The sequence below is a fragment of the Balaenoptera ricei genome, chromosome 11 (assembly GCF_028023285.1).
Source record: "Balaenoptera ricei isolate mBalRic1 chromosome 11, mBalRic1.hap2, whole genome shotgun sequence".
NCBI lineage: Eukaryota > Metazoa > Chordata > Mammalia > Artiodactyla > Balaenopteridae > Balaenoptera > Balaenoptera ricei.
The window spans coordinates 75,224,676-75,251,781 of NC_082649.1; the positions used below are offsets into that span (position 1 = coordinate 75,224,676).

General features: G+C 41.4%; 1 protein-coding gene and 1 long non-coding RNA gene across 3 annotated transcripts in view; one reads left to right on the forward strand and one right to left on the reverse strand.

The window, feature by feature from the left end:
- Positions 1-3,413, reverse strand: part of DENND6A (DENN domain containing 6A) — a 55,657-nt gene extending 52,244 nt beyond the window's left edge. For both annotated transcript variants that reach the window (XM_059939975.1, XM_059939974.1), the window contains exon 1: positions 3,097-3,413. In XM_059939975.1, coding sequence (XP_059795958.1) covers positions 3,097-3,333 — 237 coding nt within the window. In that variant the 5' untranslated portion in view covers positions 3,334-3,413. The remainder of the gene's footprint in view (positions 1-3,096) is intronic.
- Positions 2,971-27,106, forward strand: part of LOC132375108 (uncharacterized) — a 38,962-nt gene continuing 14,826 nt past the window's right edge. The window contains exon 1 of the long non-coding RNA XR_009505899.1: positions 2,971-3,683. This is a non-coding gene — a long non-coding RNA (uncharacterized LOC132375108). The remainder of the gene's footprint in view (positions 3,684-27,106) is intronic.

A 27,106-nucleotide genomic window follows, 5' to 3' on the forward strand; every position in this document is an offset into this window, starting at 1 on the left:
CCCAGCTCACAAGACCCCCTTCACTGTCCCCTTCGTCTAGGACAGGGTCCCCAACAGACATTTTATGCAACACAGACCACTCCTCCAACCACTCAGGTCTTCAGCTGATTATAGCAGAGCGAGAATCTGCTCCAAACCAGGCCTGAGTACCTTCCTCTGGTGTTTGGAATGAGAATGACATTCACTCTCTTCATTGAAGTGGCTGAAAAGGGCAACTTCGCCAGAAAGATCACAGAAGCAGAGAAGTTACTTTAAAGGAGAGCATGAAGCATGAACAAAATCCATAAAACATGAAGCATAAACAAGAGGCTTCCCTGGTTCTGGGCTCTAGCCATTTTCTGGAAGTCCCTCTAGGTTTGTACCTTGGACATCGTGAAACACCTCTGTGGCCTTACAACAAATGTGCCTTTTCTCCTTCAGCTATAGCTTAGTTTCTGTCGTCCACAACCAAATATATACACACAGGCGCCATTTCAACCAGATTAGCCACTGAGGTACATCTGATTTTCATCTAACCAGAAAAAAAGTTCCCCTACTTTACAAAGAATACTGATTCTAGTACTTCAACTTCATTTTTCTAGTGAGAAAACTAAGGTCCAAAGGCCTCATCTTCACAAAGCAAAAGTTAGGGGTTCTCTTCATTGAAAATGAAAAAGAGAATTTCAGTGCTTCCCAAATACAGACTTACCTAGGTCTTACTGAGTCCAAGGCACTGTTCCAAATGCTTCATCAACATTAACTTACCTAACCCTCACAACAGTGCCATGATAAAGGCACTGTTATCCTGTCACAGAGGAGCGTGAGGCTCAGATGAGCTAAGTAACGTACCCCAAGTCACACAGATTCAAGCCTAGGCGGTTTAGCTCTAGAGTCTGAGTTCTTGGTCGATATTCTACATTATCTCTTTAGTAGGGATTTAAGCTTAAATAAGTGACATTGTTTATGCATTTAAAATTTGCAAATGGTACTTTCTATCATGGCAGAACTGACTTAAGTCTCTCTCAAGCCTAAGACTAAATGACTGCATTTCTGATAACATAACTGAGTTGGAGGATATACTGTCCAAACTTAGTTTTTAACCTATTTAATTAACTTCCCTTCTGAATCCCTATGGTTGTGCATTATAGGAAGTAGGGTGGGGCTATTATGTCATTTCTCCAACACGATTCTATACTTATCTTCTTGCCCCATTACAGCCACCCCTCCTGTCCATTTTTGGCCTGGATATGGCCGTATTACAAAAGTGAAGTATATTTTCAACTATTTTGTTATATTAATTATTAATTCGTATTCCTTTTTCTTCATTTTAAAAGTGGCAATATTCTACATTTCTCAGGAAAACAAAACAAGATTAAATTGTGTTGCCTCTCAATGTGTTTATCTTTCTTGGGATCCTTTATTAGGGTATCTTCCCCACCCTCACCCTACACTTTCTAAAATCAGTGATTCTTCACCTGAGGACAATGCAACAGAAAGTCCATAAATGACCCCCAGATAGTCAATGGAAGCATATACATGATTTTGTATTACCATTTTCCTAAGGGAGAGAGTTCATGAAGTTCATAACTTATCTGCATTCTGGACCTTTTAAAAATGTGAAGAACCAAAGACCTAAAGAAAACTCTGTGCAGTAGCATATACTATGGGAAATGAAATTCAAAATAGTCTCAGTGATTCACATTTTTGTAGCACCTCAAGACTTGCTAAGTATTGTTTATTAGGTCAGAAAAAAACATACACGTTAAAAAGAATGCCCAAATGGTCAGAGTCCAAAAGGATCTCCTTTAACTATTCAAAAATGTAATCGACTACAACAACTTAATCCTATGCTTTCTGATTAAATCGTATTTTGCTACACATAGAGCTTCAGGTTAATATGTCAGTGTAAATGATAGATGACATAAATCTCTTCTTCACAGTCTTTGGGAAGTGTTGTTTCCATCTCAAAGTACTGTTCATGTATTCACTCACTCTATCAATTTTTTATTGAACACTGTCACGTGCCAGGCACTGCATTTAGCCCTATCTGCTGGTGTTATTAATTCTTGGTTCTCCTCTAAACTGTAGTCTTACTCTATAAATATAGGTTAGAGTATATCTTTCATATACGTCTGCCCAGCAACCAAGATAATGCCTAAATCTTAGTGGAAACTTGAAGTGTATTGAGCTGTGTAATGATAAAACACAGAGAAGACAGGCTGAATACACACTCCGCATTAAGAAATACCTCCCTGGCCAATTTTCATAGCCCACTCATGCCACTAAAGTCAGAATGAGATGATTCATTAAAATCTGTCATTGCCACCAAAACAAACAAAAAAATCTTCTAAACATATAGGTCCTTCTGACTCTGACTACGTTTTTCTTGGCTACATAAAGACAAGCAATCTCTTACGCTACAAAAGGAACCCTAAATAATGTCAAGATTACAAGGCCTTTCAACAAGGCGCTATAAAAAATGGAAAACTTGACAAATTCACAAGCGAACGATTTTCCTTATGTTCATCTTGCTATGAGCTTTCAGGCCGTCTCAGAAGCAATATCAAGAAATAACAGAGATGAGGAACAAAAGGAGGAAAAGGAGAATACCCCTGCTGAGACAAGCATTTCGGCTCAGGCTGAGTGGAATGCTCTGAGAGTCGCTGCAAATGACCAAAACAATCCATGAGTCTAAAAAAAGTTGGTTGTGTGAGGTTTGGCTATTATAGTTCACCATATGTCAGGGGCATTGTTTGCTCCTTGAAAAAGTCCCAAACATCCTGCCTGCAGTCTTCTCCGGGTGCCGCTAACCATTCTAGTTATTCCTGTGACACCGGGTTAAAAAAAAAAAGAAAAAGAAAAAGGAAACAGGGCCATCAACAAGTATTTAGGAGGGGCCTAGAGAGAACTTTTCACCCTTAGCCACAGCCCACGATCCTCCCACGGGAACTGCTTCTGGACCGCAGCCCGGCAGACGGCGGAGGGGCTGCCGGCCACGCCCGGATGCGCAGCGGACAGGATCCAGGCCGGTCGGCCCGCGGGCCACAAGCTCTGCTGGGGCTGCCCCAGCGCGGGGACCGGGACGGGGCGCGGGGGCCAGGTGCGGCCGGGCCTCACCTCCACGGCTTGGCCCAGCTCCAGGTCGAAGCCCACCACACACACGCAATGCAGCCAGGCTGAGAAGCCGTCCCAGCGCAGCAGGCCCCGGCTGCGGCCCTCGTCCTCTTCAACGTCCTCTGGCGCGTCTCCCGCCGCCACCACGGCCGGCACCTCGCGTTCCTCGTCCGCTGCCCCCGCCTCATCCAACAGCCCGCGGGAGCCGGGCCCCGAGCCTGCCAGGCCCCGCAGAGCCATCCGCCGCCCCCTGGCTGTTTGCGCCGCCTCCACTGCGGACCGCGCCACAGAGCGCGCTCGGCTCCGCGCAGACGCAGCCGCAGCTGCCGCAGCCGCGGGGGACGGGCTCGGCCGGGGCGGGGCCGCGGCCCATGTGACCCTGGGAGCCCGGCTCTCCACGGGTCCTCCTGTACCGCCTCCCGGAGTGGAAGACGTCGCGCAGGCCCGTGACTGGGATTGTGAAGCCTGCTCTAGAGCCTCCGTGCTTTAAAGCTCTTCAAGACTGAAGCAGTGAATCCTGGAATCCTCCTTCGCAGTCCAACGACCAGGGAATGAATTATTCTTGGAATGACACCGTTCATAATTATAAGGTATTATCAAATTGTTAGAACATAATGGTAACGGTGGCTAACATTTCTTGAGCACTTACTTTGTGCCAGATGATGTGCCAAGCAAGTATTTGCAAATATTACTTCATTGAATCTAGTAGGTAGACATCATTGTATATTTCTTTTCAGGTAAACTGAGGTTCTGAGAGGTTATGTGACTAGCCAAGCAAGTATTAAAACTCTGATGCAGGCTTACAGTTCACTCAGGCAGTCTGCTGACAGGGATCTGTGCCTTCATTCAGCAGCTCCCTCTCCACCAAGCCCCCTCCCACCTTTCTTGGCCTGGTTGCCTGTGACTCACTCAGCACTCACCCATCTCCAGACCTTTCTGGAACACCTCTACAACAACCTGTGGATCACTTTCTCTCAGCAGGGGTCTAGTCTCAGGCAGCTTAGTATTCTTGGAGATCAGCGTTGGGCTGGGCACCCAGGAGGCACTTAGTCTATTGAATTGTTACTGATTATGGGTCCAGCGTGGTGCTACAGACTAGGATTTATTTAGCCCCTACTGTGCTGAGCATAAACTGCAAAGTGGAAGTAAATCAGAAACACACAATAATACCCCAATAGAAAAGTGAGTAAAAGACAATGAATAATAACTCACAATAAACGTGTTTTTAAAAAACAGCACAGTATTCATGCTTTTACACACATTATCTTACCTAATCCTCCCAACAGCCAAAAAGGTAGGTCCTATTATTCTCATTTTACAGATAAGGGCCCCGAGGCTACATGAGATGATGATAATGTCACAGCCAGTAGGTGGCAAAACAAAGACTTAAGCCCACATCTCTCTCACTGAACCTGAGCTCCTAAGCATTTTGCTACACCACCCAGTCAAATCTACCCTGTCTGACAAGCATTGTTCTATCCACATCCATAGAATTTTTATTTGAAGTAAGTGTTAGCATCTCTCTTTTCAAGGAGAGGGTCAAGCATCCTCAGACATCAGTAGTGATGTTTGCAAGAGACTTTCTTTAGGACATAAGATGAACTAGAGACAGCATAAAGTTAAGAGGCCAATTCTTTGGCCGAAGCTATCTGCCCGCCTACTCCAGAGAACCACTGTAGTTAAGAGAGAAAAAATATATTCTGCATTTAAGTAAGTCTCTAGACCTGCTATTAGGAAAAAACAGTAACAGTTTTTAGTATTGAAAACAGTATTAGAAAGAGCACTAGACAAATGCTAGTGGATTTGGATTTTAGCACCTGCTCCATCCACAATCATGGTAGGCAAGCTGCTCCAAGACCCCGTTTCTGCATTGGTAAAATAGGAATGATCATTCTGGCCTACCTACATAACTGATTATGGGGAAGAGCCAAACTATTGGAACATACACGTTTTACTGGACACTACCTCATTATTAATGATTAATGAGCTTTAAACACCAGTTGTTCCACAGGGCTGCTTCTTTGACATGTGGACAGACTGCCATTCCCTGAAATGCTGCTTTATAATTTTGGATTAAGAGTAATCTTTTCAAAATGTAATATCCTGAAAACTATTAAGAGGACCATAAGTTTGATGAGAAAGAAAGCAAACCAGGGCTTTAAAGAATCTTAAAAGAGAAAAAAAAATCATTCCGTCTGCTTCGAAAATAACAAACAAACGCTACTACACAAATCTTTATACACAAAATTGACAACCACCAGGGAAAAGAGCAAGTTCCTATGACTTTTTTTCCTTCCATCCTCATAACTTTGATATTTGACCTTACAGTCAATTTTAGCATAGTTTTTATGGTTAATACTTGTATGAGATCTGAGGCGAAAAGGTACTAACACTTCCTTCCTTCTTGAGGTTCTGTCATTAGAACCTTTGAATCTGTAAGGATCTTAGATCAGTTTGTCTCTCCAAACCTCCCATCCTATTCGTGAATCTTCTGGTGTTTGGTCAGCCCGTCACCATTCTAACACCCCTTATTAAGGTAAAGTCACTACCTTGCAAAGCTCCTATTTTCTGGGTGTTTGTAAGGGCTAGAAAATTCTTCCTTTTATGGAGACAAGATCAACCGCTTTGTAATGTACACCCATTGGTCTAAGTTGTGCTTGCTGAGATTATACAGAAGAGTTCAACTCTTCTACATGAGAGCCCTGCGAATATTTGGAAGTGGTTATCCCACATCCTTATGCCTCTAGTTTCCAGGGTGAACTACCCCAATTCCTCTGTTCCTCAAAGGATGTAGTTTCTAGGCCATTCATCATCCTGTTGCCCAAATTGGGTGTACTCCAACTTGTCAACATCACTTTTAAAATTCTGTGCCCAGGAGGAAACACCATCCTCCAGGTGTGGTCTGACCACTGCGGAGTGTACTCTGGGACTATTACCTTACTTGTCCCAGCCACAGCCTTCGATTAATGCTGGTTCAGATCACATTCGCTAGTTTTGGCAGCTAGGTCACATCACTGTCTCAGGTTGCTTTTACTGTCAACTAAAGCCCTCGGTCTTTTTTCATGTGAGGAGCACTTAAGTCAGGGTAGGCTGCTATAGCCAAGAGCATGACTGGATTCACGGCTCTGCTGCTCTTCTTATATTACCAACAATACTGAGAGCAGGATTAAAAACATTCCATACTTCCCTATTCACCCATAACCAAACTCCTGGCGTTTCAGCAATTTTCATAGTTGAAGAAGAAGAAAGAAAGAAGGAAAGGGTGAGCTGTAGATAATGGTGTGAATTGCAATGCCAATGTCTCTGGACTTAGTTTTACCAAAAGGACCTGAAGGGAATCCAAATGTCCTAGATATCCACCTACTTGGGCAGCCAGAGGACTTCCCTCTTGCTCCTGAGCTAAATGCTGCTGCATCTGCTCGGGCAAGAAAATAAAGAGAATACAGAGGCTCAAGTGCCAATGTGTTATCAATAGAGAACTGAGTTTACTGCCACATGACTCAGAGACAGAATGCTCAAATGCACATTTTGAAGGGAAGATCCAGGCAAAGAAGACAAAATACACTGTTAGGCGCTTCCTAAATAGTACTTGTGAAAGCTTTAAAAAAAGAAGATGAAGAGCTTTGGTTTTTCATTTTTACATTCCTAGTATCTATACATGTGACAGGTACTCAGTAAATATTTACTGAATGAATGAACACACTAAAAAAAAGTCTTTAATTGCTCTTCTCCTATTTTACAAAATTTTCCTTTCATGGTCAGTTGTATGAACACATGAAAAGTTAACATAAAAATGCTTCTTGGGCTTCCCTGGTGGCGCAGTGGTTGCCAATGCAGGGGACACGGGTTCGAGCCCTGGTCTGGGAAGATCCCACATGCCGCGGAGCAGCTAAGCCCGTGCGCCACAACTACTGAGCCTGCGTGTCTGGAGCCTGTGCTCCACAACAAGAGAGGCCGCGATAGTGAGAGGCCCGTGCACTGCGATGAAGAGTGGCCCCCGCTTGCCGCAACTAGAGAAAGCCCTTGCACGGAAACGAAGACCCAACACAGCCAAAAATAAATAAATAAATAAATAAATAAATAATACCTCAGTTCAAAAAAAAAATGTTTCTTAAATGTAGTTCACTCTTAGCTTATGAAAAGTAAACATAGTAACACCTCACTTTATTTGAAGGTTACTTTACCAACTGTTTGACCCAGTTAGTACCAGGAGATAGGTTTAAAAGGCTCACTACGAAATGCCAGACAGAAAGGATAACCAGTGAAGTTCATGCTCTTTAATCAGAGAGATCTGAGGCTTTTACTCATAAATTATTTTGACTAAATCTACACATAATTCTAGTAGATGTGCTAGTCTGGTTTCCCAGACTAAGCAGCAAATAAGAGTGAAGAGGCTGCTTGAGGCTGAGGATGAGAAGAGCAGGAAGCAAAAACCTGCAGTTAACAGAATGGAAGGAAAAGGAAGAAAGAAGTCAGAAAACAAATTCAGAAAGACACACAGTAAACTATTAACAGTGGTTGCCCCATGGGGAATAGAAATGCTGGGGAAAAGAAGTGCTGATGAATAGAAATAAGGAGCTTTGCTTTTTATCTTACACAATTCTGTATTGTTTTAGTTATTTGGAGAGGGCATGTATTGCTTTTGTAACTAAACATTGAGAGATAACAAGAGGGCTTCCCTGGTGGCGCAGTGGTTAAGAATCCGCCTGCCAATGCAGGGGACACGGGTTCGAGCCCTGGTCCAGGAAGATCCCACCTGCCGCGGAGCAACTAAGCCCGTGTGCCACAACTACTGAGCCTGCACTCTAGAGCCCACGAGCCACAACTACTGAGCCCACAAGCCACAACTACTGAGCCCGCGCGCCTAGAACCCATGCTCCTCAACAAGAGAAGCCACTGCAATGAGAAGCCCGCGCACCGCAATGAAGAGTAGCCCCCGCTCGCTGCGCGCAACAACAAAGACCCAAAGCAGCCAAAACTAAATAAAATAAATAAATTTTTAAAAAAGAGAGAGATAACAAGAGTGTGATGGAGTTGCTTATAATAGTGAAGAATTGGAAACTACCTAAATGTCTAACAAGGGGAGATTGACTGAAAAATGCCATTCAATAGACTATTCAGCAGTCATTAAAAATGTCATATAAAGATGTTAAAAAAAAGTCATAAAAGAATATTTTGTAGCACAGAAATGTTCAAATTATATATTTTAAGTAGAAAAAGGTAGGTCACAAAGTATAATGAATGATCCTCTTTGTATAGACTATCTAAAAAAAAAAAAAAGACACTGGAGTTGATAAAAAAATATCCTGACTTAGGAGAAATTTTTTGCTTGGAATTAAACATTTCTTTTTTTTCATCGGTGTAATATCTATTTAACTAAAAGCTTTCTTTATATATATAATAAGAAGACAACTGAAACAGAAAGGAAGGGAATTAAATCACAATGTTTTCACTAATATCTTTGTGGCAGAAATTGCTATGCCACTGTGATGATTAATTTTATGTGTCCACTTGACTGGGCCATGGAGTGCCCAGATATTTGGTTAAATATTATTCTGGTGTGTATATGAGGGTGATTCTAGATGAGATTAACATTTAAATTGGTGGACTTGAGTAAGGCAGTTTGTCCTCCCCAGGGTAGGTGGGCCTCATCCAATCCATTGGAGACGTAATAGAACAAGAAAGGCTGAATAAAGGAGAATTCCCTCTCTGCCTGACTGTCTTAGAGCTGGGACAACAGTCTTCTCTTGCCTTAGGTAAGACTCAGACTCAAACTGGAACTTACACCATCACCTCTCCTCGTTCTCAGGCCTATGAACTCAGACAGGAACTATACCATTGCCTCTCCTGGGTCTCCAGCTTGCCATTGCAGATCATGGGATTTCTCAGCCTACACGACCGCATGAGCCAATTCCATATAATAAGTCTCTTCCTCTCCCTCTCTCTCTGTATATGTATCTCCGTCCTATTGGTTCTTTTTCTCTGGAGGCTAATTAATACAGATTTTGGTACTGAGAGTGAGGTGCTACTGTAACAAATACCTAAAAATATTGAAGTGGCTTTGAATTGGACAAGGGGTTGAGGCTGGAGGAGTTTTGAGGTGCCTGCTAGAATTATGGCCATTAAGGGCAATGATTTTGGTGAGGACTCACAAAGAAAAGGGGAGAACTGGAGGGAGAGCTTCCCTCTTTTTAGAGAATATGTAAATCATCAGTAGAATGTTAGTATATATATGGGTGGTAAAGGCTATTCTGGTGAGATCTCAGACGGAAATGAGGAACATGTTATTGGACAATGGAGAAAAGGTGATCCTTGTTATAAAGTGGCAAAAGAACTTGGGTGAACTATATTCTAGTGTTTTGTGGAAGGAAAAACTTGCAAGCTATGAAACTGGATAGTTAACTGAGGAAATTTCTAAGCAAAGTGATGAAGAAGCAGTTTGGTTCCTTCTGGCCACTTAGCATTAAAGGCAAAGAGAGAAATGAGTCAAAACAATGAATTGTTGAGGAAAAATGAACTAGAACTTTAAATTTGGAAAATTCTCACCCTGTTTATACTGGGTGTGAGCCACAGACCTAATCAGCCACCCCAGCACAGAAGGAAGGCTGTCAGACTTCTTAGACCCTACAGAACTGGACTGTGGAGCTAGGCAGTTGCAAATGTGTGCTGTTCTTCAAGGCAAAGGAGGAATGACCACAAAGGTGATTCATAGATCATCGGGGCTGCCTCCTCAGTTTCAAGGGTTGGGGGGGATCAATTGCTTCCGATTCGCTGGGCCAGACTGCAGCCACCTGGAGCTTGGGGTGTGGGGCCCCCCACCTGGCATAGCTGCAGAGGTGGGATCACCCCAATGGATCTGGAAAGCAGAGCATCGAACTGAAGAGGATTATTCTCAGGCCTCAAGATCTAATATTATTTACTTTATGAGGTTTTGGAATTACTTGGGATCTGATACCCTCTTCTTCCTTCCAATTTCTACCTTTTGGAACAGTAAAGTCTACCCTGTACCTGTCTCACCACTGTATTCTGTAGCACATAACTTACCTGGTCTCACAGGTTCACAACTAGAGAGGAATTTTGCCTCAGGATGAATCATACCTCGTGTCTCACCCATATCTGGTTTAAATGAGATTTTGAACTGTAGACTTCAAAGTTGGTACTAGAATGAGTTAAGACTTTGGGGGCCATTAGGAATAAATGAATGTATTTTGTATGCAAGAGGGATGTAAATTTTTTGGAGGGGGGTCAGGGGTGGAATGTTAAGGACTGAATATTCATATGTTGAAGCTCTAACTCCCTATGTGATGGTATTTGGAGCTGGAAGATAATTAGGTTTATATGAGGTCATGATGGTGGGGCCCCTTGTTATGATTAATGTCCTTGTAAGAAGAAACTAGACCTCTCTCTCTGCCATGTGAGGGCACAGCAAGAAGAGGGCCATTTGCAAGCCAGGAGGAGTGCCCTCTTCAGGGAACTGAGTTAGCCAGCACCAGAACTATGAGAAGGAAATATCTATTGTTTAAGTCACCCAGTCTGTGGTGTTTTGTTATAGCAGCCCCAGCTGACTGAGACAGCCCCCCAATATCCATTATCCCCCTTTTCCTTAGTAATGCAGGCTGGTTTAATTTGGGGTGGCACTGAGCCCAACTAAAAGCCTGCGTTTCTCAAGCTTCACAGAAGATATATGTGACCATGTGATGTATGCAAGATTATTGATTAGAACATCTGGTTATACTCTTTTTTTTTTTTTAAAGAAATCTCCATTTTAATTTTTATTTATTTATTTATTTATTTATTTATGGCTGTGTTGGGTCTTCGTTTCTGTGTGAGAGCTGTCTCTAGTTGTGGCAAGTGGGGGCCACTCTTCATCGCGGTGCGCGGGCCTCTCACTATCGCGGCCTCTCTTGTTGCGGAGCACAGGCTCCAGATGCGCAGGCTCAGTAGTTGTGGCTCACGGGCCCAGCCGCTCTGCGGCATGTGGGATCTTCCCAGACCAGGGCTCGAACCCGTGTCCCCTGCATTGGCAGGCGGATTCTCAACCACTGCGCCACCAGGGAAGCCCTGGTTATACTCTTTAAAAAGTACACAGGAAAAAAGAAAAATATATGTATATATAGCAAGCAGTTCTTGCCCTTTTGTACTCCTCTGCTTCCTCCTACTGCCACCCTGGGCATGAAGCCCAAAATTGCAGCAGCCATTCTGGGTCCATGAAGGAAATATCAAGAGACTCATATCCATAAGGCACCAAACCAATACCAGTAACAACCTACCTCTGAACGTCATAAAAATTAACCCTTATCTGTTCAAGCCACTATAGTTAGATCTGTCATTTGCAGCCAAATGTGATTCATAACTGACATGAGTCGGCTTTTGCATTAAAGCTTTCACAGTGTACAAAGCTACATCAGAAAGCTTTAGAAGTTAAATGCTAGAAACAAGTTTGTGTATAGAGGTGATTCTTAGTTCATTACTTTTATATAAAAACAGAATTAAAAATAATTTGTTTTGCAGAGCTAGGATTTGTTTTTTGTTGTGAATTCCCACTGCTCCTACTTGCCTATCACCCATTGCATCTTCTGCTTAAGAGTCCCCAGTTTCCTGGGAATCCCCTGGTGGTTAGGACTCCGCGTTTTTCACTGCGGGTTCGATCCCTGGTCGGGGAACTAAGATCCTGCAAGCCGCGTGGCACGGCCCAAAAAACCCAAAAAGAGTACCCAGTTTCCCAACAGGAAGCCACCCCATGATCATTCTCAGTCCTTGAGGTTCAGGAGGAGGTAAATGCTGCACCTGAATGCCAGTGTGGGCAGACAACCCAATCCTAGCTAATCAGTGTATTCCATGTACCTAGAACAATGATGAATGCAGGCACATCTCCATGTGTGACTCATTTAAACAATGCAGCTCAACTCTGGGAGGCATTAGAACTGTTCTGAAAGAGGCACTGTCCTAACACCAGGATTACTGAGAGGATAGCTTGGAGCCGTTAGCAGCCTTACCACCATAAATGAAGAAATGGCCCCAGAGATCCATTTGGCCCTAGATTTAGCCAAGCCTGAACTTTTCAGATATATGAGTCAAATAAATTTTCCTTTTTGGTTGAACTAGTTTGAGCTAGTTTGAGCTAACTCTTCTAACATTTGCAGCACATGGTAAATAATCCTGATTCATTACGTTAGCCTTTTATCACATCGAGTTGCTCATAGGAAATCTTCCCTGAGAATTCATTTACCAAAAAAGCAGTATAATAGAATACTAAAACTCACATAATGCATTGCTTCCGGGTTTTTATATTATAAAATAATCCACAAATTATTTTTAATTGGACAAAACAGGGAGAAATACTATTACTATAATATAATCATTATCACCTAGCTAAAGGATATTTATCTCTACAAAATTATGAAGCAACTATCACTGAAAAATAATCTTCAGAAAAAGATTGCTCAACTCATTCTCCCTTCCTACCTTCAAATATTTAACTTATAAAAGTTATAGTCTTAAATTGTGAGGGATAGCAAACTGAATGTGATGTTTTCTAGGACCGTACAATTTAGCAGAGCAGACAAAACATGAATGCTAATAACAGTTTTACACCATTTTCTAAGAATTAGAGAATAATAAGAAAAGTATCTAGAGGAGGTTAAAAAAAAAACAAAAAACCATGATTCTGTCATATTATTAGAGCTGCTAGAGTTCTTAAAGATCCAACAATTCTTTCAACACATGGTTGAGGAAATTGTAGCTCGGAGAGCCAGTGACTTATTTCCCATTGCAAGTCAGTGGCAAAATCCTGTTGGAAGCCAGACCTCCTTAGACACAGTCCAACATTCTTTCTTACTACCCCACCCTACCACTGTTAGGAGAAAAGCAAAATACCAGGCAAGTTTCTCAGACTATAATTTTTCTTCTGCACAACCTGAAATGGAGAGAAAATCTCAAAGACCCCACTAAAATAAGCTTGATTCTCTTTTTGTCATATACAGAGGCAATCCAACAAGGCTCTGCCTAGTTTTGAGAGTTTGCCTTTAACTTTCTGTTATGATTTTTCTCTCATTGACTTTTTTTTTTTTTTTTAGTCTAACCTTGAATGTGCAGCAACCCTGCCTGATAAAATCCCAACCAGCTTGTTTTGAGCATGTTTGTTCTCTTCTGTATTCTGGGCAAACTAATGGAGTCTGATAGCCCAAACTGAAAGAGTTACCTAAGTTAAACTTAATCCAGGAAGTCTTCTTTGGCTGATATCCCAGCTGGGCAGTGCCAGCCTGCACAAAAGGCTAAGATACTGCAAATTCTAATTCAAGTGTGAGTAAGAGTTTTGTCTAAGGAAAATAACAGAAATACAGTGACTCCAAACTAAGACTGCTATTCCTAGACACCTTCTTGTGAAGAATTTACATAGAAGACCAGTTCTTATTGGAAATAATTGCTGTGAAATGTGTATTTTTGCACTGTTGCTGAGATGGCAACCCCTACAAATAATTTTGGAGATTATTTGTAGGATTAAAAATTTGGTTTCAAAGAAAAACAAAGTCAGAGGACTCACACACCCTGATTACAAACCTTACTACAAAGCTACAGTTATCAAAATACTGTGGGACTGGCATAAAGACAGACATATAGATCAATGGAATAGAATAGAGAGCCCAAAAATAACCCATTGCATATATGGTCAAATGACTTTTGACAAGGGTGCCAAAACCATTCAATGGGGAAAGGATACACTTTCAACAAACGGTGCTGGGAAAACTGGATATCCATAAGATAGAAGAAGAATGAAAAAAGAATGAAGTTGGACCCTTACCTTACACCCTATACAAAAATAACTCAAAATGGATCAAAGACCTAAATATAAGGGCTAAACCTATAAAGCTCTTAGAAGAAAACATAGGAAAATAGCTTCATGACATTGGATTTGGCAATGATTTCTTGGGTATGACAGCAAAAGCACAGGCAACAAAAGAAAAAATAGGTAAATTGGACTTTATCAAAATTAAAAATTTTTTGTGCATCGAAGGATGCCATCAGCAGAGTGAAAAGACAGCCTACAGAATGGGAGAAAATATTTGAAAATCATTAATCTGTTAAGGGATTAATATCCAAAATATATAAAGAACTCCTACAACTTGAAAAACAACAAAAAACAACCCAATTCAAAAATGGGCAAAAGGACTTAAAAAGGCATTTCTCCAAAGAAGATATACAGATGGTCAATAAGCACATGAAAAGATGCTCAACATCACTAATCATTAGGGAAATGCAAATCAAATCCATGAGAAACCACTTCACGCCCATTAAGTAGGCTACTATCAAAAACAAACAAACAAAAACAAAAGAAAATAACACATGTTAGTGAGGACGTGGAGAAATTGGAATCCTTGCACATTGCCAGTGGGAATGTAAAATGATGCAGCCACTGTGGAAAACAGTGTAGAAGTTCCTCAAAAAAATTAAACATACAATTGTCACATAATACAGCAATCCCACTTCTGGGTATATACCCCAAAGAATTAAAAGCAGGGACTCAAACAATTATTTGTACATCAGTGTTCATAGCAACATTATTAACAATAGCCAAGAGGAGGAAACAACCCAAATGTCCAGCTACAGGAGAATGGATAAACAAAATGTGGTATATACATACAATGGAATATTATTCAGCCTGAAAAAGGATTAAAATTCTGACACATGCTATAACATAGATGAACCTTGAAGACATGAGGCTAAGTGAAATAAGATAGACACAAAAAGTCAAATATTATATGATTCCACTTATATGAGGTGCCTAGAGACTCATATAAGACTTAGAGACAGAAAGTAGAATGGTGGTTGCCAGGGGCTAGGAGGAGGAGGGAATGGGAAGATATTGTTTAATGGGTACAGAGTCTCAGTTTGAAATGATGAAAAAGTTCTAGAGATGGATAGCTTTGATGGTTGAACAACAATCTGAATGGACTTAATGTCACTGAACTGTATACATAAAATGGTTAAAATGGTAAATTTTATGTTATGTATATTTTACCACAATAAAAAAAAATGTTGGCTTCAGGCACAATCATACATTGAAAATAATTTTCAATTATTTTCAAGAGCCAGGCTTGCTGAATTATAGGTTTGTTTGTTGTCAAACAATAATATGTACTTCAGAGTTTCATTCACTCATTTTTTAATAATTGCTTTGAAGTTTCATTCATAAATATTTATTGACAACTAGCTGAGGTTACAAAAATGAGCAAAACAGACATAGTTGCAGCCATAGCAGAGCTTACAGTTTGTTGTGGGAAACAGGTAAAAAGAAAGTAAACAAGGGACTTCCCTGGTGGTCCAGTGGGTAAGACTCTGTGCTCCCAATGCAGGGGGCCCGGGTTTGATCCCTGTTTGGGGAACTAGATCCCCCATGCATGTCGCAACTAAGAGTCTGCATGCCGCAACTAAGAAGTCCACATGCTGCACCTAAAGATCTCACGTGCCTCAACGAAGATCCCACTTGCCACAACTAAGACCCAGCACAGCCAAAAATTTGTTTAAAAAGTAAGCAAGCAAATAACTAAAAATAATGATGAATTATGTGTGAAGAAGTAAATATTGTGGTAAGATACAGATTAATGGGAGTGGGAAAGACCTACTTTAGAAGGATTTGATGGATAGTGTATTAGTCTGCTAGGGCTGAATGATATGATAAAAATAAATATTTGATTTTTGTCCCAGGTTGCTGGCATACAGCACCTAAAACCGTTGGAATCTCTGGAGTGATAAGAGGGACTTTTGTATGCTAATGAGATGACTGGTGACTGGAGGCCCCTAGATAGCTTCAGACTGGGGGCTGGTTGCCAGAAAGACCAAGGCATAATTAGAGGGTTGGAACTTTCAGCCCCACAGAAGGGGAGGGGAGAGGTGCTGGAGATTGAGCTAATCACCAGTTGCTGGTGATTTAATCAATTGTGCCTACATAATGAAACCTCCCTAAAAACCCCTGAATGATGGGGTTCAGAAAGCTTCTGGGTTGGTGAACACATGGAGGTGCTAGGAGAGACCATGGAAACTCTGCACTTCTTCCCCCATACCTTGCCCTATGCATCTCTTCCATCTGGCTGTTCATGAGTTGTATCTTTTATAATAAACTAGTAATAGTAAGTAAAGTGTTTTCCTGAGTTCTGTGAGCTGTCCTAGCAAATTATCAAACATGCAGAGGGAATTGTGGGAACTCCTGATTAATAGCCAGTTGGTCAGAAGTACCTGGGACTTGTGACTGGTGTCCGAAGTGGGGGCAGTTTTGTGGAACTGAACCCTTTGACTTGCGGGGTCTGATGCTAACTCCAGGTATATAGTGTTAGAATTGAATTGAATTGTTGAACACCCACTTGGTGTCTGAAGAGTTGGAGAATTGGTTAGTGTGAGGAAAATATCCATACATTTGGTGTTAGAAGTATCATGAGTAAAAAAATTTCAGAGGCTGCCATAACAAAATACTATAGACTGAGTGGCTTGAACAACAGAAATTTATTTTCTCACAGTTCTGGAGACCAGAAACCCAAGATCAAGGTGTCATCAGGATTCGTTTCTGGTGAAGCCTCTCTTCCTGGCTTGCAGATAGCTGCCTTTTTGCTGTGTCTTCACATGGCCTTTCCTTACTGTGTACAAGGAGAGAGAGAAATCTCTGGTGTCTCTTCCTTTTCTTATAAGAACACAAATCCTATCAGATTATGACCTCATTTAACCTCCCTAAAGGCCCTATCTCCAAATACAGTCATATTAGGATTAGGGCTTCAACTGTGAATTTGGGAAGGGACACAATTCAGTCCATAGCAGATGGGTGATCAGAGAAGGCCTTTCAGAGGAGGTGACATTTCCACTGAGACCTAAAGGCTCTTGGAGCTTGTTATGGGATGAGCCAGAGGACGGTCACCATACAGAGAAGAAATATGTGCAGAGATATAAGGTACATTTGTTATACTGTTTGAGAATACTGAGTTATGATGCAGAAGAAAAGAAAAAGCAAATGGGATAAATGAAACTCATAAGATATGTTAAGTTTAGATAAGTAGTTAGTGGGTAGAGCATGTGTGTTAAATGTAAGTAGAAAGGAATTAAAAGACCAAGAGTAATAGTTGAGAGGCACTAAGTATACATAAGGCACATAAGCACTAAATAAATATTCATGACAAATTAAATATATATGAGATATTTAATGTCCAGGATACACTAAATATACATGAGCACTTAATATTTATGAGCTCTTAATCCAGCCACTCATTGGTAATAACTGTTCTGGTCCATGTGTCTTCTGCCCAAAACATAAAAACTCATAGCTGTTCAGCAGGGTAATTGGCAAGCTACAGCTATTGGCCAGGTGTACTTGTCCCTGCATCTTTCTGGTAGAACAAGTGTGTACCACTGGCCCAGGGCACCTTCTATCTGTGGGCCCTCTTATTTTTTTTTTTAATTTTTATTTATTTTTATATTTATTTTTGGCTGTGTTGTGTCTTCGTTTCTGTGCGAGGACTTTCTCTAGTTGCGGCGAGCGGGGGCCACTCTTCATCGCGGTGCGCGGGCCTCTCACTATCGCGGCCTCTCTTGTTGCGGAGCACAGGCTCCAGATGCGCAGGCTCAGCAATTGTGGCTCACGGGCCTAGCTGCTCCGTGGCATGTGGGATCTTCGAGCCCAGACCAAGGCTCGAACCCATGTCCCCTGCATTGGCAGGCAGATTCTCAACCACTGCGCCACCAGGGAAGCCCTGTGGGTCCTCTTGATTGGACCTCAACTCTGGTCTGTCAGCAGAGAAGGCTGACACAGCAAAGAGATGGAGGATATACAAGCATTACATAACCCAGGATTTGAGCAGTGTGATCCTTCCACCATTCATGCAACCTTTCCTAATAATGTGTTAACTCTTTTCCCTTGCTTTGTGCTGTGTGTTTTAAATTAATTTAATAAACTATGTGATTCAAGCATTTTGGTTTGATCTGTAAGTTCCCATACAACAAAAGGCCTTAAAATTGGAAAAACTCAATGTGTTCTAGAGCTGCATTGCCCAGTATGGTAGCCACTAGCTACGTTTGGCTATTTAAATTTAAATTAATTAGAATTAAGTAAAATTAAAAATTCATTTCCTCAATTGCACTAGCCATATTTCAGGTGCTCAATAACTGTGTGTGGTTGGTGGACACCAAGAGATGACTGGACAGTGCAGAAGAACATTTCCGTTAGCAAGGAAAGTTCTGTTGGGCAGTAATATTTTCGAAACTTAGAGAAGGCCAATGTGGCTGCAGGGTGTTGCTGAGGAGAGTGACAAAAGGTGAGTTTGAGGGGAAGGAGTTATTGACATCATGCAGGGACTTGTGGACCATGGTAAAGAGTTTGGATTTTAGTCCAAATACAATACATATAATTTGGTTTATATTTCAAGAAGATTCCTTTGGGTATTGACTGGAGAACGGGTTAGAAGATGTGCAGAAATGAGTTAACATAGTAGGCCTGAGTGCTGTCTTTTGAAAGTCTGGCTTACAGGATTGGTCCTTGGCAGATGTCTGGAAACTCGGGTTTTGGGAGGGTTCCCATCACCCCATTGATAAGATTGGCTCACTTTGCCTTAACTGTTTGTATAAACAATGTGCTGTATGTTGAACACCTGCTTTCCTTTGAGGAATCTGGGATTTTGGTACCTGCTAGGCAGAACATGTCTATGTGATTTGCACCCAATCTGTGGATGCTGAGGTTTTCTTTTTTAAAATTTTATATTTATTTATTTTCTTTAGTTTTTTGGGCTGTGTTGGGTCTTAGTTGCGGCACGCAGGATTCTTCGTTGAGGCGTGCGGACCTTTTGTTGTGGCCCACGGGCTTCTCTCTCATTGTGGCGCGTGGGCTCTGTAGTTTGTGGCACGTGGACTCTCTCATTGAGGCCCATGAGCTCAGTAGTTGTGGCACGCGGGCTTAGTTGCCCCATGGCATGTGGAATCTTAGTTCCCCCACCAGGGATCGAACCCACGTCCCCTGCATTGGAAGGCAGATTCTTTACCACTGGACCACCAGGGAAGTCCCTGGATGCTGAGTTTTAAACAAACTTCCCTGGTTGGGAACATTTTACACGTGCTGTCACAACTTATCGCCAGGAGAATTAAGCACATCCTGTGTGACTCTAGTGGGAGAAGACTCTTGGAAGCTTGGGCCTGGTTTTTCCTGGACTTTGCCCCCTGTGCCTTTTCCCTTTGCTGACTTTGTTTTGAACCCTTTTTCTGTAGTATTTCATAGCCATGAGTATGATTATATGTTTTCTGAGTCCTATTAAGTCTTCCTAGCAAATCATTGAACACGGGAGGTGGTCGTGGGGACCCCTGACACAGAGGAGGAGGCGATAACAATGAAGTGGAAAAACCATTTAAGAACCAATTTCAATCATCCATCCAAGTGAGAGATAATAATGACTTGACTAGAATGGCACCTGCCTGGCTAATGTTAATGATCAGTCTTCAGGTGCTCCTTGCCCCTTGAGGCATACATAAATGCTGGCAATTATGGAATCCAGAAAAATTGAACCAAGAGCTTTGGCCTTGGTTCATCATGGTACCTTGGAGATATTCACTCCAAGCCCTCATTTTCCATTTGAATCTCAGCAGCTCTTACTGAGGGCATCTACCCTCTCTAGACCACTGGAATTTTAACTGTAGATCCTAAGGCTAAATGTGCTTAGTGTTGAGAGCCCGGGCTTCCATACTCACCTTCTTCAGTGGGTTTGCACCTCCCATGACGGAACTGTATGGGATCAAGACTCATGTCTCTATTAGTTATATACTTATATATTCTCTTACAGTAATTGCTACAGTTTTACATGGGTAAGATTTTTCTTCCAAGCTAAACTGTTTGTTTTATAATTTATACTTTTGTAGGCCTCACTTTGCTGAGCATAAAGAATGCAATAAATATTGTTGATAGGTACAAAAAGGAGAATATACAGTTTCTGCCTAAAGAAATTTACAACTGGCCAAGGAAGTACAACCGAGAAGGAGAGGCCCAGATATGACCACGAATCAAGGAAGAGTAATAGGACTGGAAATGAGAAAAGGAAGTACTATAGGCGCTCTAAAAGAATAAGATTAGATCTTGCTGAGGGTTCAGAAAAGGATACATAAAGATAGACTCATTAAAGAATGCCTTTGAAGTCTTGAACTCCTTTAAGAGAGAAAAGAGATTTTTCGTTTTGATTTTCTACTTTTTTGAAAGAAGGATTTTAAGATCTAAAACAGCACTGTTGGGGGTGGATGCAGAAGTCTGGAAAACATTTTATTCTCTCTCTTGATCCCTCTTCATTAAGATTCAGACTTTGTTTAAATTTTATTTGCAAGAGGTATCATTTAGTAATAAATGATAATAGATATTAACCTTTCTATTAACATCTAATGTTAATAGATATTAACATTTAATATCTATTAATGTGCATTCAAACTGTGTAATTTCATTTCATAATAGTTATGCAACTAGTGCTGCCATTCTTTCACCCATTCTGCTCAACTTTAATGTCGGTGTTAGAAGGCCTTGATGTAGACTGTAGCAATAGAGGTAGACCAGCAAACTGCAGGCACCATGTGCCTATTTCAGCACTTGTCCCTGCCCCCAAACTCCCAGACCCTAGAGAATGTTATTATAAAGTCATGTTAGGTACTTTTCCAACAGGACTGACTATGAAACAAGCCGTCCTGATATAAGACATTGATGAAGAGGAGCACAGTGACTTCAAAGAAGCATCAGACGCAGGAAAAATATTCTCTTTTATTGCATAAGAAAATACTAAGAAGCAGAAAAATAAACATTAAATTATTTGATAGAAACATTTATATTTCATTTGTATGTTAAGACTGATAACTTGTAAAAAAGAAATTCTGGAATGCTATTTACATAGTTTTGTAAAAGAGGTATCAGAGCAGCACTTGTATGAGATCTCTTGCAAAACTAGCACTCTCTAACAATAGGATCATAACTAAAATTACTGTATTTCAAATAACCCAGTGCAGGGCTGGATGAGGGAATGGAGTCAAAGCTGGAAAAAGGTTTCAATACCAAGAAGGGGGAGCTATTAAAGCTGCATTTGTTTTTGCAGCCAGGAGTTTTCTGATGGTTCTCTGATTGTTGGTATGTATCATATATTAGTTGAAAAAGTGGTTTGCAGTGCCCTTCCCCTAAAGAGTCAGATTCAGTAGATGTAGGTAGGATTGGGTATCTGCATTTTTAACAAACTCTCTAGGTTATTCAGATGCAGGTGATACGAGGATTGTACCTTGAGAAACACTGAACATTCAAAGCATTGCTGCTTCAGATTTTCTATACAGAAGGTAGAGTGTGGAAAGCTCTCCAGTTGCAAAGGGTGGCTAGGGGGACTTGTCCGGAAGTTTGTTTAGAAAGCAAACACTCTGTATGGTTTTTTGGTTTGTTTTTTTAAAAATAAATTTATTTATTTATTTTTGGCTGCACTGGGTCTTCGTTGCTGCGCGTGGGCTTTCTTTAGTTGCAGCAAGCGGGGGCTACTCTTTGTTGCGGAGCACGGGCTCTAGGTGCGCGGGCTTCAGTAGTTGTGGTTCACGGGCTTTAGAGCACAGGCTCAGTAGTTGTGGCGCATGGGCTTAGCTGCTCCGCGGCATGTGGGATCTTCCCGGACCAGGGCTCGAACCCGTGTCCCCTGCATTGGCAGGCGGATTCTTAACCACTGCCCCACTGCACCACCAGGGAAGCCCTCTCTGTATGTTTATTTGAGGTGATGAGGGGCTCCTGGAGGACACTGGTGCATCCATTGGTTAAGGGATACTTACGTGTAGTGCTTCTTTTTTTTTTTTTTAAATTAATTAATTAATTTATTTATTTATGGCTGTGTTGGGTCTTCGTTTCTGTGCGAGGGCTTTCTCTAGTTGCGGCAAGTGGGGGCCACTCTTCATTGCGCTGCGCGGGCCTCTCACTATCGTGGCCTCTCTTGTTGCGGAGCACAGGCTCCAGACGCGCAGGCTCAGCAATTGTGGCTCACGGGCCTAGTTGCTCCGCGGCATGTGGGATCTTCCCAGACCAGGGCTCGAACCCGTGTCCCCTGCATTGGCAGGCAGATTCTCAACCACTGCGCCACCAGGGAAGCCCACGTGTAGTGCTTCTTAAACATTAATGTACACACAGATCACCAGAGATCTTGTTGAAATGCAGATTCTAATTCAGGTGGGTCCTGAAAATTCTGTATTTCTAAGAAGCTCTCAGGTGATGCCAGTGCTACTGGTCCCAGGACCGCACTTTGGATGGCAAGATTTTAAATGAGATTGAGGTTATGTCATGGAGAAAGATATGGTCAGAAATTGCCTGTGAAGTGGAAAACCAAGACATGAAATACAGCCACAGTCTGAAGAAGACAATCCAAAGGGTGAGCAAATTAGAATCATGAAAGGGGAAATAACTAAGAGTGAATCACCAAGGCTCTGGCTCTCAGCCTTCTTTTTCTCCACAGGGAGGATGTTTGGTGTCTGCATGAAAAGAGGGGATCATAAATAAGGTCACAGGCCAGGTCCTATCAGACAAAAAGGTCCAGCAAAGTTTCTTAAAGAAACACACTGTTTTCTCTGATTAACAAACACACCTCCCACAAGCCAGAAAATGCAACTTTGCAACACAGGATAACTGATTATCACCACAGAAGTTTCAAAAACCAAGATCTTATCATATCTTCCTTGGCTGAAAATCCTGGATGGTTCCCCACTGTTAGGGACAAACCCGTACTTCTGAGCCTTGAATTCAGTTCCCTCCACATTCATCCCTACATTTCCAACACTAGCTCTTAGCAATATTTAGTTTTTAGTGCAGGTCACACCTACCTACAGGGTATTTCCTACTTGTAAGCCTCTGCTTCAGTCAGTTCTTTGCTGGAATACCCTTCTTCTAATATAGTCTTCAAAGACTAGTATAAATATAAAAATAATGATGATACAGCAACGATCTGTGTTTACATAGTCCTTCCTATTCGATAGGTATTACATTATCTGAATGAACCCTCACTCCAATTCTGAAAGATATGATTGTCCATTCACTTATTCAGCAAATATTTATTGAGCCCCTAACGTGTGCTAGGTACTCTCTAGGCACTGAAAACCTAAATAGAAATAGACAAGTCCTTCCTTCAACAGGCTTATATTCCAGTTTTAAGAGATAATGAAATAAACTTACTCTATGTCAGTGATAAGTGCTGTGGAGAAAAATGAAGCAGGCTCTGGGGATAATGATAAAGGTAATTGAGCAGATACCTGCATGGAGATAACTGTTATCCTGAGGATAACGCAAAAGGCACGCTTGACATGTTTTGGCAAGGGGAGTGTGACTGAAGAAGAGGATGGTTGGAACTGAGGTCAGAGAAGTGGGGGAGGTGGTGCTAAGTCATATAAGAGGGCTTTCTAGGTTAGTCTAAGAATTTTGCCTTTTCCTCAAAGTTAGATGAAAGCCATCATCCTTTTCAAAAGAAAATTGATGACGGGAACAAGGGCAGAATCAAGGAGACCTATTAGGAGGCTACTGCAAAGATCCAGGTGAGACATGGTGGAGACTTGGCCCAAGGTAGAAGCAGGGGAGGTGGAGAGAAGTGGTCAGATTCTCAATCTATTCTGAAGGTTCAGGAGGCAGAATATGAGTGGCAGTGAGAGAATGAGGGACGCTAAAGACATAAATTTTCTGGTCTCTACAACTGGCAGGATGGAGTTGCTATTTGTTGTTATCTTATAGATAGGTAAAGAATTTGAGGTTTCAGGAGGTTAAGTAACTCCTCCACAGTCAACTGTCTAGTTCTCTGTTATAGGTTTATATGGAGAGGTTGAGTGGTAGTTCCTTTTCCCCATCTCCTCAAGAAAATAGCCTTTACTAGTATAAAGACAACACTAAGGCTGGGGAGGGGTTGTGGAATTTTAGGATTTCCAAGTATCTCCCTCTCTCAGAGACCCGGAAAAGAACAGACCCAGGTTGGGATGGCTGCAGGATGCCTGGGAGACGGGTCACTAAGCACTGAGACCCTGAAAGCAGCTTTAAGTGTTGGGGGGCTGCTTCCCTGCCTAGAATGGAGAAGACCTCTGGAGAGGACTGTCTCTGGCCAGACAAAGGAGGATCAACAGCATAACCCCAATCCAGTTTCCTAGGGCCACTCAAACCCTGGAGGTCATATATAATTCATTGTAGCGGGGAAAAGAATCCCAGAAATAACTCTTGTCCACCGTGATGAGTGGGGACTCTGAGCCATTTTTTTTTTTTGTCTGTTTCCGTTTTTGGTTTTTTTTTGGCCGCACTGTGCGGCATGTGGGATCTTAGTTCCCTGAACTGGGATCAAACCTGTTCCCCCTGCAGTGGAAGCACGGGGTCTTAACCACTGGACTGCCAGGAAAGTCCCGAGCCATGTTTTATTTGAATGAACAAATAAATAAATACATAAATAAATAATAAGGGGACTTCCCTGGCAGTCCATTGGTTGGGACTTTGCCTTCCAATGCAGGGGGTGCGGGTTTGATCCCTGGTTGGGGAGCTGGGATCCCACATGTCTCAGGGCCAAAAGATCAAAACATGAAACAGAAGCAATATTGTAACAAATTCAGTAAAGACTTTAAAAATGGTCCACATCAAATAATCTTTAAAAATAATAATAATAAATAAAAGAAAGAAAGAAATATGACAGGGATGTTTACCATGGTATTGCTAATTAAAAGAAAGCCTTGGGAACAACCCAAATGTTCAACAGTGTGGGAATGGTTGGTTAAGTTACGGTATTTATATAGAGCGTAATACTACGCATCTGTTTAGAAAGCTGGAACCAGATCTATATTTATGGAAATGGAAAGGTGTCCACAACGTGTTGCAAAATGAAAGGATCAGTTTACAGAACGGTATGATTCTGTGTAGGTCACGCTATGGGCATACATATGCATACACAAATATATGTATGAAGAGACGGTTGGAAGCAAGTTCACAAAATTTTAACAATGCTTATCTGTGGCTGGTGAGATTTATGTAATTTAGTTTATTTCCTGCTTTTCTGGATCAATTGAATTTTTTTAAATGAGCATGTCTCAATTATGTAATCAAAAGAACTTTTTCATCTTAGAAAAAAATCTGTTACCTAAGATTTTTTTAAAATTTATTTATTTATTTTATTTACTTATTTTTGGCTGCGTTGGGTCTTCGTTGCTGCACGCTGGCTTTCTCTAGTTATGGCGAGCGGGGTCTACTGTTCGTTGCTGTGCGCCGGCTTCTCATTGCGGTGGCTTTTCTTGTTGTGGAGCATGGGCTCTAGGCACGCGGGCTTCCGTAGTTGTGGCTCTAGAGCGCGGGCTCCGTAGTTGTGGCGCATGGGCTTTGTTGCTCCGCGGCATGTGGGAACTTCCCGGACCAGGGCTTGAACCCGTGTTCCCTGAATTGGCAGGCGGATTCTTAACCACTGCGCCACCAGGGAAGCCCTATTACCTAGGATTTTGCAGATTTACCTTTAATTATGCTGTAAAACTGTTTTATCTAAAGCTAAATTTAAAATATTCATTAGACATTTTGCTCCTTAGAAAATTTTTATTGAGCCTCAATTTTCATCAATTAGATGTTGAAAAAGTTAAGTACATTAAGTGGTGTCTCCAGATGCTAACCACTAAGCACTCAGCTCCATTTACTTATTTTTAACATTACTTTCCTTGGGCTTTCTTGCTAACAAAAATTAAGTGGTAATTATTTTTTAAAACTGCAGTTATTTCCACAAATAAGATGACATGAAGTCCACTGATATTAATTTTTACTGAGGCAGAAATAGTTTTGAAACAACCAAAAGAAAAAGTCCTGTTCAAAATCTGGGATTTTAGCACATTTATTACAGTGATCTTTCTTCTCAATTTGATTACAAAACTATATGACCTGGCAAGTTACTTTTTCTTTAATCCTTGAAATGCTAGTGCTATGGACACTGCATTTATCTATGTGATCTTTCTAAATATATACCTCTTGGGTAAGTAGATAGGTCAAATCAGGTGAATTGGTTGAATTCCAAGTCTTGGAGCATTGACTACTAGGCCATACTTAGGTGTTAGAGGTGAAAATCACTGTATTAGTTACAAAACAATTTCAAAGAATTAGACAGCTATTGACAGTGAATCAAGAATGAATGCCTGTAAAATATTCAATTAAAAAAGTCAAGAATTCTGCTACACCTGTTATATAGTCAGTAAAGGGAGAGGTTTTATTTTCTATTGTTCACAAAAAGCAGGAAGAGGAGAAAGGGGAAAAAAGGAGGAAGTAGAAGATCATGAAACTGATACAAATTTACTGGAAAATAGGTGAAGAAAACAGAAGCAAAATTTAATTCAGAAAATTTTTAAATCAGTGATATTGAAATGGGGCATAGATCATAAGATGTTACACATGATGGAAAATGTAGATCTAAAAAAGGAAACTTTGGGGGAGGGAAATAATTTTTTAGACTCTTCCCTCTCCTTCAATCTCTATACTTAATTAGTCACCAGATTCTGCTGATGGTTGAATCCCCAGCAAAACTGGAAGATACTACAAAAGGGCCTTCCACCTATACCTGGTTCTGACTTCATTCCATTGATCCTATCCCAGGTTTTTACTGTAAATCTTATTTCTAAATGGCTTTGCTATCAATGAAAGATAAATCTAAAACTCTAAATTGTAGTTTGATTTCATTTCACCCATGGAATTACTTCCCTTTTAATAAGGGATGCTTGTATGAAAAAGCCTTCAAAACTTCTGTCCATCTTCAGCCTGACTTCATTCCCTCTTGGGTTCCAAGCCAGACCAGTGTTTCTAGTTGTCCACTGTACATGTTTACCTTGGTGTCCTACACACCACTCAAACTCGCCCCTTCAAAACTTGCTCCTCAGGACTTCCCTGGTGGTCCAGTGGTTAAGAATTCACCTTCCAATGCAAGGGATGCGGGTTCGATCCCTAAGCCCATGCGTCACAGCTACTGAGCCTGCATGGCACAACTAGAGAGAAGCCCGTGCGCCACAACAAAGAGCC